The sequence below is a fragment of the Amphiura filiformis genome, chromosome 18, assembly GCF_039555335.1.
Source record: "Amphiura filiformis chromosome 18, Afil_fr2py, whole genome shotgun sequence".
Classification (NCBI taxonomy): Eukaryota; Metazoa; Echinodermata; class Ophiuroidea; order Amphilepidida; family Amphiuridae; genus Amphiura; species Amphiura filiformis.
The window spans coordinates 31,258,976-31,273,783 of NC_092645.1; the positions used below are offsets into that span (position 1 = coordinate 31,258,976).

The 14,808-nt window shown below is 38.5% G+C and overlaps 1 protein-coding gene and 1 non-coding gene across 4 annotated transcripts in view; one reads left to right on the top strand and one right to left on the bottom strand.

Moving 5' to 3' along the window:
• Nucleotides 1–1,337: 1,337 nt before the first annotated feature.
• LOC140140117 (tyrosine-protein kinase Yes-like) overlaps nt 1,338–14,808 on the bottom strand; it is a 68,518-nt gene continuing 55,047 nt past the window's right edge. For all 3 annotated transcript variants that reach the window (XM_072161950.1, XM_072161949.1, XM_072161948.1), the window contains 3 exons: nt 7,771–7,921; nt 6,593–6,724; nt 1,338–2,820 (listed from right to left, as the gene is read on the bottom strand). In XM_072161950.1, the coding sequence (XP_072018051.1) occupies nt 2,627–2,820; nt 6,593–6,724; nt 7,771–7,921 (477 nt within the window). In that variant the 3' untranslated portion in view covers nt 1,338–2,626. The remainder of the gene's footprint in view (nt 2,821–6,592; nt 6,725–7,770; nt 7,922–14,808) is intronic.
• Nucleotides 3,167–3,246, top strand: Trnah-gug (transfer RNA histidin (anticodon GUG)). The gene has a single exon. It is a non-coding gene; the product is annotated as a tRNA-His (tRNA).

Genomic DNA, 14,808 nt, shown 5'->3' on the forward strand with positions numbered 1-14,808 from the left:
TTTATAAAAGCTTATGGATATGCTTTATGTTATAGTTATGTCGAAATTAGTACCCGAGACCATTGTGATAATCTACAGTTAATGCTGAAACTCTTTGTCGAGAATCGGTAAATTTACAGAAGCATGAAAAGGTTAATTAATCTTTTACATTTTAGCAATATTCCGACAGTTTCTCCTTGCATTCTCCTTGTAAAAACAGGTGAGCAGAAAGTAGTAAAATTACTCAACCAATGCTCTATCTGTTTTCAATTTGTCATAACCCTTGATCGAGCATTAACCTTGTTTTCTACTGTACTTTGCAGTAATAACATTACAAGCGACACTGAATGAAGATGCCATTCTGTTTAACTCTCGCATTGCAATTAAATTTATCCGTGGCGTTACCTTGTGTTTAACTACACTTCTCTTTAAACATAAAAGAAAAATCACTTGGCTGGAAAACCTTCAATGAGAATTTGACTTTTTAAACAACGACACAAAACGTTTTTTCTATGTTCACATTTGGCAAACCCATTTAAATCCACGCTCTCCCTGTGAACGATTTTTTAAATATCCTTCACAAGCGGAGCATGAATTTCAAATAGAATTAGCACATTAGCAAACTCCAATTGAAACTCATCCTCCCTCTGTGGCAGATTCGGATTTAGGCTAGGTCAATGAAATTCAAATGCAGCTGCCTAATGTGTTTATTTTATTTCTGAAATTCATACTCCCCCTGTGGAAGATATTTTCATAATCTTCTTCGGGGGTAGTGTGGATTTCAACTGGAATAGCCCATAACAGTCAAACGACACAATACCCTATTATGTTTACTTTCAATATCAACAAAAGCATGTATTATAGGGCCGATTGTTATAGAGCCGAATTTACTGAAGCCATCAATTGCATCATAATGTCAATATGTGACCTGCTGCCACGAAATGAGCATAAAGTCGCAAGTTGGTAGTTTCATAACGCCCTGCCTAATGCGTTGGTGTAGTCTCACCATGGGACATTCTCGAAGGACGTACTACTGACTTGCACAGGTGCGCGGCAAACAAAGAACATCAGTCAGCCAGGATGTCTCGAAACTGCCAACTTGCGACATTGTGCTCATTTCATGGTAGTAGTAGCATGTCACATGCGTTAAGATTTGTTGGTTCTATAGAGAGTTTTGGTACTAAATCCAAGTTTGCATAAGTTCACATACAGGACATTGAAGAAAGCATTCTCATTAGGAAATGAATTTGGAGAAAACCTTCTGTTAATAAAATACTATGCTGAGCCACCAGCCTGGGTGACTCACGCTCCAGTAATTTCAGATGATTGAGCTCAGTAATACATCAAATAATACTCAATATTATCCAGAATTTGAAATCAAAATGTCATGTGAATCTGCTTAAGGCACTCTACATTTTTCACTCTTACATTTGACATTTTTTTACCCAGAACCATACATTTTATTATTTCTTTCTTTTCAGAAAGGTGTCATATTCATTGCTTTTTTTTTCGTGTTACGTAGTAGTATGAGCGTCGTTCCATAGAATTGCCGTATTGAAAATAACACAATTTGTTCATCAATGTTTTTAAAATGCTGCCCTCTGGTTCATAGTCACTTCCAATTGATGTGATATTTCTGCCCTCTATAGGCTTAGTTTGTATATGGCAATATTCTTCATAATTCACATACAATATCACGAGAGGGAAGCATAACAAAATCACAATAATTTTGCAGCAACCCTTCTTTGATTCGCTATTATTCTCCCCCAATTAAGTGTCATCTTCACGTTTATATTACGCTCTGATTATAATTATACACATAAACATCCAGCACTAGGCAGTATAGACGAATCCAACGAGCCAAGTCATGGTCAGGATTTGGTCGGCCATATTTGGGACTCCGCATGCACCAAACAGGTGTTGTGAGTGCCCAATTGGGTGGATTAAACCCACTTAAAATTCGATGTTAGATTCTTTTGTGCTGTAAACTGTCACCATTCTTTTGTCTACGTGTAACACGGGTGATAGAATGCAGTTTAAATACCCTTCAAGGCCGCATCATTTCACATTATAGGTGAGATAGTTGGGTCCCCGTCGCGGCTATGGCCGCCATTGAGGTGCAGGAATGCGTGAAATTGGATTCGTCTATATTGCCTACCTGTTAGATAAACCAATTACTAAATTAGTGGACGATTCTTCTCCCGAGGTCCTCCACCAATGATCCAACTTGACGATTGCGCTACACTTGACAGAACAATATCCATAATAAAAAAATACGGAGATAAAATTCAAGGTAGCTTTTACGCGTCCAACGTCGAGTCTTAGGGGCAATTTAGCCCCAGAAAAACCTCAAGATTCACACCAATACCTATCTTCGTCTTCATATTCACGCTAGTGACTTAACCCCGTGAGAACTACCTGCCGATTAATCAAAATGAACATTGTGTCCAATTTTGAACCAATCAAGGAGGGTATTAATAAGATCATCTGTAAATGCAATTTTGACCATAAATATTCATAATTGGCAATTGAAATGAGTATTTCAAGTTATCAACCAATCAGAAATGCTGTTAGATGAGTGTAACAGCTAGTGTCCAGGTGGTTAACAAATATGGCAACACTGGTTCCCAGTTCTTCCTGTTATCATCTATTGGTACTGAATTTCTGAGGCGTGATAGAAATCATCCAAGAATGAGTGGAGGAATTCAAAGGTTGGTCTCTTCTCTGGCATGGCGTCCCAGCATTGTTTCATGATGTCATACAGTTGCTCCGGACATTCTGGTGGTTTCGGCATCCTGTAACCACGTGACACCTGGTCAAGTACCTCCTTGTTGACCATACCTGTAAAAGTGTTTTAAAAAATGTTAGTTTTGTTAGCATTTGATAAAAGTGTGTCGTATCACGTCCTCAGTAAGTAGTGAACCCATCATACAATATGTTCCGCTTATTATCAAAGACAGAGATAAAAAGATTTTATCGCGTCTGACGTCATCTGTCAATCAAACTTGAACACTGTTTGTTTACAAGTGTCGTGATGATGACTTGCTGAACGCGGCGGTATAACCGGGCGCCTTATAGTTAATTGTGCATCTTCAAACATGCAAACCATCTCAAAAGTTAGGTCTTTGTAGTAGGAAACTTTCTTTCGCGAAGGAGAGCGTGAAGGAGAGCGTGAAGGAGAGCAGAGGAGAGCGTGGCCTAGCGGTTAAGGCGTTGGACTGTGAATCCAAGGGTCAAGGGTTCGAATCCCGTGTCCGCCTGAGCTCGGCTGGCTCTGTGTGTCCTTGAGCAAGACACTTCACTCTACTTGCTTAGTGCTTCGGAGGTCACTTTAAGCTGTCGGTCCCGTGTACGTGCATATTGTTTCACATTAATATGTAGTGTGCACGTTAAAGAACGTCACAGGCTATTCGAAAAGAGCAGGGGATCATCCCGGTACTGTTGACTGAACTTCAAAAATACATTCATCTACTAGGTTCCAGAGTAAAAAATAAGTACAGCTTGTCTGTACGCAGTGCGATAATACTCATACATATGAGGGAGGCACTTATAAGGAAGAAGAAGAAGGCACCATGTCAACAAAGCCTAGAAAAGCTGCTTTTTGCCTTGTAAAAGTACGTAATTTTTCACCATTTGCTGCTATTCCTTTTCTCTGATCGGCAGCAGATAAATCGGCCTTCCTTTTACGCGCTATTAACCTGTGTAAACCAATCAAGGATCATAATTGACAGTGAGATCAGACGCAATAATATATTTTTTATATCTGTCTTTGATAATAGTCATCTTAATTTGATTCATTTCTGCTTCTGCATTTCGTTGCATTAAGCCAAAAAAAATATGTTTGTTTCATGTAGCAGGTCAAAAAGTCAAATGCGAAATGCGGGTTTTTTTTTTTTAATACATGTCTTCAAATGACAAAAATACCTTTTTTTGCTGCAAATTGGAATGGGAATTTACAGTGGGTCTCTCCGACACAAAAAAAAAAAAAATATTTATGATCCCCTTTCACCTGCAGATTAAAAACGGTATTTAAAAAAAATGTGTGATGTTTTCTCCAGTAGTTTTTCACTACGCTCGTTTGGTGTGTAATGTGTGAATATAGACTTTAGTAGTGTTTTATATAATCTTTTGCAATTTTTCCGGTTTTGGGGTGTTTTTTTTCTTTGAAAAGTGAAAAAAAAATTCTAATGCGCAAAATAAGCCGTCAAAAACGTAATGCGCGCGCTACAGGAAACAAAACTTTTTTTGGCCTTGCATCTAAGCAATTAAAAGACAGAGTTTCACCTCCACAAATGAGGGCTTCACATTTGTGATGCGATCAAGCAAAATCAGTCGGAACTCGGAAATATTAAATTTTCAGTTTCTTATAGGTTTGTAAAAATCAGTTACAAAGCTGTATTTTGCAGAAAACCCCATTGAAATTGAACAAACAGTTCCAAAGATATGAGCAATTAAAGAGTTTCCAAAACAAGAGGAAACAAAAGGAAATATTTCCTTTGTTAGGCTATATCTCAAAATCAATATTTCCGAGTTCCGACTGATTTAGCTTGATCGCATCACATTTGTACAGGCTAATCAATATGGGAGTTGTACCGACCAAACTTAGCATACAATGGGTTATTCCGTTTAAAACCCACACTACCCCTGTGGAAGATTTTGGAAATATCTTCCACAGGGGGAGTATGAATTTCAAATGGAATAAACACATTGGGCAGCTCCATTTAAAGCTATTTGAATCTCATACACCCTCTGAGAAAGAGTCAACCTGAATCTTCCACTGAGGAAGGGCGAGTTTCAAATGAAGCTGTTAATGCGTTCATTCCATTTGAAATTCATACTCCCCCTGTGAAAGATATTTCCAAAACTTTCAACAGGGGTAGTGTGGAATTTAAATGGAAAACAGGAACTAAAAGTAACTACGAACAACTTAAAGGAATATTGTGTGATTCTGACATCCACTTCTTATGATATGTTTGAGTATATCTACCGAAAAAAGTTTCTTCCCAAAATTGCAGTTGATTCCGATTTTGCGAGTGTTTGCATGACCATTGCTTTATCATGTCCATAAGCCACTCACCGCCACTGTTCTGTAATTCGTTCTGTTACCAGAACATATGCAGATTTAAGATAGACCAAAGGTATATGGCTCTTCAATCAATAACACGCGGTTGTTTGATGTGATTATTTAATAGGTTTTCAAACAAAACATAATACCGTAAACGTTCGCCTAATGGCGCTATGGGCTCCCTTGACATAAGTGGAATTTTAGGCACAACCTAAATGGCCTCCTGCAAAAAATCCCCACCAGTAAATAAGGGCACGGAACCTTAATTCTTGTTGGGATTTCAGAGGAGGGAGCTCTCTATTTGCACATGAAATTTACCCCAAGGAAAGGAGCCCATGTGCGCCATTAGGCGAACGTTTACGGTATGTAACTACATTTTAGGCTTAAACAGCTAAAAGCGGTATCATGCTAATAAAAGGTATGCAGATGCTTCTGAGTCATTTTCAACATTAATTTCCCCTATTTACAAAATTATTCACTTCCACAGCTGTTTAAAAACTTTTTTTATCTTATCAATTTATGACAAGATTGGTGGCGCTATTTAGTTATTTGAAATTACTCTTTCAAGCTTTTAAGGTTATTAATTATTTTAAACTGTTGTGATTTGGTAGTTCACAGCATCTTACGAATGGTAGTGAGCTTTGGCAAAATTGCATTGCTCAATTCATAGCGAGCGTGTAGAAGAATTAAAATATCACAGATATACTTTTATAGGTGCTGCGGTTCTTGAGTTACGTTGTGAATAGGGCTGAAACAACAACACTTTTGTAAAACGTAAATAACTAATTAAAAACAATAAATTAAGCAAGTTTGCAGAGTGCACGATTTGTAGAATGAACTTTTGCAAAACATCAAGGTGTTAATTTTCAATAATATATTGATCTAGATAATGAAAATCCATTTTTAGGTTGCTTCGACCAACAATACCTCGTCTACCCTTAATACAAGCTTTTCCTTTTATTTTTGATGCAATATGATTATACAAATTTCTTTGTTGCTTGTTTCATTTATTCCATCTGTTTTAATGGTAGTATTGTTTACCTACCCTTGCAAATTGGGAAATATGATTTAGGATAAATAGCACCACCTATAGTTTGCATTTAGTTAATAATGGAGCCAATTCGCTGGCGAAGTGACATCATAATCAGATTAACTACCATAGCAATAGATGAATATAATTTTGAATAGATCGCTCTGCACTACAGCAGGTTGCACTCATCACCTGTCTTCAATCATTTAATAGATTGAATACAATACCGCTCTTTTCAAAGAGACTAATCTTACACTACAGGTGCAAGTGATTAGCATTTCTTTGACATCTATGGTTCAATGCATCGGTGCCGCATGAACGTTGTAGTGTGAGGCGATATAGTCAAAATTGTATTCATCTATTGCTATGGTAGTTAATCCAATTAACTACGTCACTTCGCCAGCGTATTCTACATGCATCAAACAACGGTCACTACCTTTCTCCCGCTCAAATGCACTTTCCGTTTTCGGAGTAGATCGATACTATCTATCTATGAATATGTATATTATAATTATTACCTGGATATGGTACACGCCCCTTTGTAATGACTTCATAGATGAGGATTCCAAATGACCACACATCCGATTTGATGGTGAATTTACCAAAGTTGATAGCCTCTGGTGCAGTCCACTTGATTGGCATCTTGGCTCCTTAAAAAAGCAAAGCAAAAATGATAGTTATTGTAGACTTGGCATTTCCTACCGTTGCACTATTGGACACAATATTATGAAGTATCGCGATGTTGGTTATTCTGTCGTACGGAGTATAGCATCTCCATACATTTTAATGTTCTTACTATGCACTGAAACCCCATAGTTGTATACCTGGTCGCACAAAAGGTCATTATTAACCTTGTAGCATTGACTATTGTCTTGCACAGCCTCAAACCAAGTCCGTGTTGTTATAGTGACTGCGCGGTGATGTTAGGTATCAAACAATATACTGCGTCGAAGACCAAGAAATGAAAATGCCAGTAACTTCGAAATATTTCAAAACTAGTGATTGGTATTCTTTCTAAGCCACGAGGACAAAATATCTAGTCAATCGTGATGTATTTATTATCATGGAAGAGGAAAATAATTTATGCATATGGAGAGTTGAGAGTAAAGGCTTTCTGGTTCTCAACACTCGATAATCATGGCTTTCAGTAACACAAAAAATTAAAACTCGTGAATTAAATGATTCTACGAAACATTTATTAAAAACAAGAGATATTTTGCACAGTTTGATACCTTTCGAGACAGTTTGATGCCTTTCAGGGCTGGATTTACCATTGGGCCAGATGGGCCTAGGGCCCCCAAGCGCGCACTGCCCTTATACATAGCAAAATTCACTTTAATTTATAGTTTCATTTTAATTTCTTATTGCAACATCCTCACTGAGCACGTCGAACTACTCAGTAAAACAAACTAACGATGTGCGCATGGGCATACCGTATTAGGGTTGAATCGCAAAGGTCTTGGGATTTTCCGAAATGGGATTTTCCAGTTGAAATCCATACACCCCCTTTGGAAAATATGGCCTTAGGCATAATCATGTTAATCGTCCACACAGGGAGTGCGAATTTCAAATAGAGTTATCTGAATGGGTGATTCCATTTGCAATCTACAATCCCTGTGTGCGAGATTTGGTGTATGGATTTCAACTGAAATAATCCAATGACCTATGGATAAACTTTAGTCGCATACTTTCTTACCTTCTTTCGCGATGTAGATGTCTTCAATTATCCTTGACAGTCCAAAGTCAGCTACTTTACAGTTCCTGTGATCCCCAACTAATATATTTCTGGCTGCTAAATCTCTGTGTACAAACCTCTGTGACTCCAGATATGCCATGCCATCCGCTACCTGAAATATAAAACATAATATGAATATGAATGAAATCACAACAATTGGAAAAGAGCTACATCCGTCCGTATGCTGAAGACTGTGCTCAATGTCCACTTGATGAAACACATTTCAAATGCTAGAGTAGATGAAGATCTTAAAAAAAAACTACCTTACGATCATGAAAAGAAATATCAAGATTTGGGTTTATCCTTAGTGTAAGAGAGCACGAAATACTAAATAGGATTAGGGTTAGGGTTAGGAATTAGGGTTAGGGTAATGGTTAGGGTTGGGGTAGGGTTAGGGTTAGGATTAGAGTTGGGATTTATTTGGTATTCTCTTACATACACGGAGGATACAATAAGATTTGCAGTACTTTGTTCCAGGAGTGAGGACCCAATGTCCAAACTGTACAACAGGATACCTAAGCATGGGAAAATGAAACTTGGAACACCCGCCCTTCCTACATTGACATCCTCACGGAACATACCAGACTGGATGCAGCAGATTTTAAGACAGCGATGCAGAATGCAAACCTTAGGAAACCCATTGTGATTCAGGGAACCACCCGCCATAATCAAGCAGACTAAAATAATAAAACCTGTGGCCGAACTTTTGGAATGACCCACGTAAAGCTAACGAAATGGCGAAAGTAAGACACATTTCAAAATGTCTGGATTTTTTTCTTTTTTACCCGAAAGTGATTTTGCCATTTCTGAGTTGTTTGTGTCAAATCTCAATACCACCATGAAGAACTTGTTTTGCAAATGACCTTCATTCGTAACAATAGACAATTATAAACGGCAATAACAAGAAACCTGTCGTTATTTGTGATGTAATCAAGCAAAAATCAGTCGGAAGTCGAAAATATTGAATTTGAGATATAGTCAAACCAAGGAAATAATTTCTTCTCTTTCCTATTGTTTTGAAAACACTTCAACTGCTCATATCTTTGGAAGAATTTTTCCAATTTCAGTGGGGTTTTCAGCAAAATGTAGCTTTGCAAATGCTTTATACGCCAAAGTAGACAAATTTAAAATTTAATATTCCCGACTTCAGACTGATTTTGTTTGATCACACCACACATTTGGTAACAACATGCAATTAGTGACAAATACAATTAGTGACTAAATCCGAGTTAATCAATTCAATTTATAAATACCTAATTAGCATCAACATGTGTTCTTTAAAATGATGATAGTTTGACTAGTTTAAAAACCCACAGTTCATATTGCAATACAATATTTTATATAGGCCTAATGATTATAAAATTGCCCTATCTGACCAATACTCATACCCCAAAAATGCTAACCTGCGGCAAGTTTACGTTTTCCATTGTTTCCGTACTTTTTACAGAATTCTTTCTTTTTTTATCTAATACGTTTGTTCTCCTTTTTATCTTTACAAAATAACTAGTTTGATAAAATAATATAAATTCTTGTCTGGTTATATTGACACGCCTTTGAAATGTCAATCAAGCACAACAAAGTCTATTTCAAGTGCCTCAATACCGAGATTGGGATGGCTCTGTAAATTGTGTGAATTGAGGGCTAGACCGTAGCACCGAATAGGACCGGTACGTCTGTGGCGTAGCGTCATAGGGGCACGGGGAAAATCGCCGGAAAACGGCTTGTGCCCCCCAATCAGACCCGGTGGCCCCTATCATGGTCGGTGCCCCCATGTGATGACCCACGCTACGCCACTGGGTACTGACAAAATGCATATAATCACATTGTAATGCCGTGCCTTCCGTCGTTTAATACATCTGACCATTGGCGACCACTTCTGCGTACCTCCTTGTACCACTCTGTCTCCACTTCGTCTAGTTTAACAAAAAGGCCCGTGGCCGTACACGTAAGTAAAACCTGGTAATTCTCTCTCTGACGACTTCTTATCCTTTTCCCGTATACTTTAACTTTAACGTACAGAGGGCTCCCACTACCTTTGAAGAATGTGACCCAGTTACACATCGTCAGAGATAACCCTTTCTCAAAAGCTGTCTTGTGATGTTGAGTTCTGTAAGATTATTTTTCCCTTCCTAATGATGTTTAACATTTTCTCCAGAACCACACCTCAGCTGTCATGGTACTGTTTTCATAACAATACGGCAATAATTATGATTCTATAAAAGGAAGCCTGCATTGATCATAGGCAATCCATTGCCAACTAGCTTTGGAAAATTAGAATATTATAGCCTTTAATAAAGAGAAAAGAAAGCAAAATAAAATCTATAATTTAATCCTAGATCCAATTATTAGCAGAAAACTCATTTTTCTAAAACACTACATACAGGAGCTTTATCTCATATTTACAAAATCACCGGGCAAAATCATAATTTCTTTATGTAAAATCAACCATAATCAACCGGGCTGATGCCCTTAAAAGCGTATCATTAATTTTTCGTTTCGTAAACATCTAGAAGAAGGTCACGTGTTGCGACTCAGATGGCAATCAACCGCTCATTAGGAGACTGCAAATACACCTATCACTTGTATATAGGCGCTGCATCTACTGGTATCTTCCTCAGTTGCCAACGGATATTCCATGAAACAAGCAACGCTCGAATTGCTACAATCTATATAATACTTCTACAAGCAGAGTTCTTACATTTCTGTGTTGAACAATGATCAGACCATTGTTCAAGTATTGAGGCAATGAAAAGCCTGCAAAGAACCCGGCTATGTTTCGTTACCAGCAACTCTTGATTATTCAGACATTGTAAGATATTTTAACAGCGTCAGTTCAGGACAATGGAACCCTTCGTCAATTCAACGCTTCCAGTCACCCTTCCTTCCATCGACACTCCACCATCTAAAGATGTTGTCACCAAACTCACTATGATGTGGTATATTACCATCGTTGCCATCGGATTGCCTTGTAACATTCTCACCATTGCCGTCTTCGGAAGCTCAACCCGTACGAAGCCCGCTCAGCTCATCGTCTTCTGTCTCGCTATTGTCGACCTCTTGGGTTGTCTATTTCTACCTTTACGCTTTAAATTGTTCCACTACTCGTACACATTTTCATTCATTGCGTGTCAAATATCCAAAACGGTATGTGATACTTTGCTGTATATGGGTCCCCTGTTTATTACCTTGTCGGCGTATGAGAGGTACCACGCGGTGAAAAACATCAACGATGCAGCGGGCATGACCAAAATCAAAACTTTGAAAATGATCGGCGCCTGTATTGCAAGCAGTGCGATATTATCAATTACCCCCATCATGATACAATATATCGAACACAATGGTACTGACAATCAATGTGAAGTTAGAGCCACCTCTCTTACTCAGAGGTTGATTGTCAAAATACCATTTTGTTTGTGTATTTTTATAATAGTGTTCTTACACGCTAAGATCGTGACGATATTGAAACGACGCACGGGGGTTAATGTCAACGGAACATCGGTGATGCCCTTGCAACAGCGTGGAGAACAGAGAAAAGTGGATGAAACTATACCAACGAGTGTTCATACACCTGCTAAGGCATCCTCCCATCTACCAACTGTAGTTCCCAAACATGGGTGGCAAAATAGCGACGATTTTGCAGATTGCGTAATTCCACAAATCATGACGGAGACACCACATGAGCCACTACATCCCACTACTAGTGCATATCGACCACGAGACAGTCCCATTCCACATACCGATCACTGGTGGGAAAGAGTGCTTGAAGAGATTCGAGAGCAAGACAAGAATGAGACTACGTGCCAAGGGGGTCAATGTAGGTTGTCACTAGCATCGATCAATTTCATGGCAAATGAGGCAACAACAAACACGCCCAGTATTCCGGAAAATGGAATCGAATCTGAAGTCCCCCAGCATCATGGGGCAAACTACTCGAATACCACGAGTACCCTTTGGGCACTCGAAGAAGACGAGAGATTGCAGCTCACTATTAGCTCTCTACGACGAAAAAATAGCTTACTGCACGTCGAGTCTGCACGTGTACCTCATAATAAGAGTGTGATTCAAGCACAAGTGCATCAAGAACGCCAACCTGGGCAGACGTCTCCAGAACTGACACCAGTTCCTCAAGAACAAACTGTGACAGGGCAGACATCTCCAGGACTGACATCAATACCTGAAGAACAAAGTGTACTTCAAAAGCAAGTACAGCAAGGGATAGTGCCTCGAACAAATGAAGATCAGCATTGCAACGAGGACATTGAAATGGTACGTCAAGGACAATCTGCTATCAGAATTCCAACACCTCACAACTATGTAAGCGTTCATCAAGCTCGCAATCTACCAGAAGATAGCTGGCAACAAATACCTGGTGTAGTTATCACTGAAAATGACAAAAAGCTTCACCAGCCAGATTCGGCAGAACCCACAACGCAAGATGCTCCGAAATTGCGCCGCTCAATCTCAAGTATGATGTCGCAACTTAGCCATGAAGATCAGGAAATCGAAAGAAGACAAGTATATGTTAAAGTCAAAACGGTCTTGTGCGTCGCCAGCGTCATGTGTATTCTGACATATTGGATGTACTCCATTTCAGTATTTTTTGGCGATGAATTTGTACACTTTTTTCACGATTTTATAATTATAAACCACGCTTGTAACCCGTTGCTTTATAGTTTAGTGAATGAAGGGTTTAGGGTGGAATGTGCAGTTTTGTTTGGTAAGTTACGTCATTTTGTACGCAGCTTCTGAAACAGTTACTTTAATGAAAGACAGAGATAAAAAGAATTTATCGCGTCTGACATCATCTGTCAATCAAACTCGAGCACGATTTGTTTACAAGTATCGTGATGATGACTTGCTGAACGCGGCGGTATAACCGGGCGCCTTATTGTTAATTTTGCACCTTCAAACTTACAAACCATCTGAAAAGTTAGGTCTTTAGTAGGAAACTTTCTTTCGCGAAGGCACCATGTCAACAATGCCTAGAAAAGTTGCTTTTTGCCTTGTAAAAGTACGTACTTTTTCGCCATTTCTGCTATTCCTTTTCTCCGATTGGCACTAGATAAATCGGCCTTCCTTTTACGCGCTTTTAACCTGTGTAAACCAATCAAGGATCGTAATTGACAGTGACATCTGACGCGATAAATTATATTTATCTCGGTCTTTCATTATAGTGACAGTACAAATCAGTTAGCTTTCTCTTTATAGCCTTTACTGTTATTACAATGCAAGTTGATGTCTTACTGGTGAGTAGAAGAAAGCTAACATCTCCTAAGGGAGGACAGTTTTTATGGTCTACTTAGCTCAGCAATGCTTTGCTGTCTTCGATAATGGTTCATGTACGCTTGAGCGTTCGATAGGAACAAACGAACAGTATACAAGTTTGCTGATATCTATCGGAGCGTTCAGCAGAGCAGCAGGATTATAAACACGGTCGATGGTAAAACCAAAATCAATTTCCTTTGTGTTCAGTAAGTACATAACGACCCACTCATCAACTACTCAAGTGGTCATTAAATATGCATGTCTCGGGTCGTGTCTGTGGTCAATAGAAAGTAAATAATGTGTGTAAGTTTATGTTTACATAAAGTGGTGTAATTAGGTTTCAAGGGGTTGTTAATTCAAGCATGGTCGTAAAATTTATTCGATCGATATTTTGGTCAATGCGTTGTATCGGAGCAGAGTTGTCAATTGAGCGGAGCCTAAAAGAGTTTGCTACAGGCTTTAATGGGTTTGGGCTTTGATAAAAGCCAGGTACCTCTCCGATACAATGCGCTATCGAAGACAGCAAACCATTGCTGAGCTCAGTAGACCATAAAAACTGTCCTCCCTAATGATAACCTACAGCAATGTTACCATACAATGAGCTGCCACAACTTTTGACATCGTACCAGGATATTGCGAAATATAACTATACAGGTTCACAATTAATGGCGATGGTCGCAGCATGAAGACGTTACAGAAACTGTTATGTCGCGTATTCAAATGCAACTTCTAAACTATATCAACTCTTTCTGTCATGCGAGCGGGTGTAACCCTGGCTACAGATTAAGATTTGACTCCTCTCATCGATGAGCTACTTTGCCTTCATGTGAAGGAAAGGATCACACTGGACAAGACTTTTTAACTTGCCTACAAGACACTAAACAGAACTTACACAGCGCACCTACACTTTAGAGCCAGTTGCCTATTAAGATATTCAGACAATTAAAAATAATCCAACAATTCATCTTCATCTACAGTAAGCCAACAAATTAAGGTACCAGTTATGTTCACCCCATGTATATCCTAAACCAATGGCTGCATCTTTTAGCTCGAATTTAAGACCTCATTCGTTGATATTGTTCAAGAAATAAAGACACGACGATCCAAAAAGCCAAGGAAGATGGCCATTTAAAAGTTGCAGTTTTCTCCATTCCATGCCCTATTGATTTGTACAGAAAGCATTCGCAAACAAGAGAACTAGGACCGTGCTTCCATTGATTAGCATGCGAAAACTAGTGCTTTCATTGGTTAGAACACGAAAGTGCAACTTTTGATTTCGTTTCATCATTAGGTTTAGATCACCATTTCTTTAATTCTCAACCAATTTCAACAAATAAGGTCTTAAATCAGAGCTGAAGAGTACAAGTATTGGTTGCTTGTTTTTGCTTTTTTTGACATATTTGTCTTTATTTAGGGTATAATACAGGGGTGAACACAACTGGTACCTTAATTCTTTGGCTTACTGAATTTCGTATGCTCATCTTTGTATAGCTGATTTGCTGTTATAATTCCCATTCTTAATCTTTTATGTAAATTGCTTTATTCAGAAATGCTAAGATGCAATTAGAAATGCTAAAAGATACAATAAGACCATTTAACGGTCAAATATAAAAAAGAAAATGATATTTTCTTTTTTTACTGTGGGTGTTAAATTTTGTTTCTCTTGACTAGCTCGATATTATTTATGTTACTTTAAGCAGTGTTGTGTTTTTCGTGCATTTTTTGTGTGTTAAG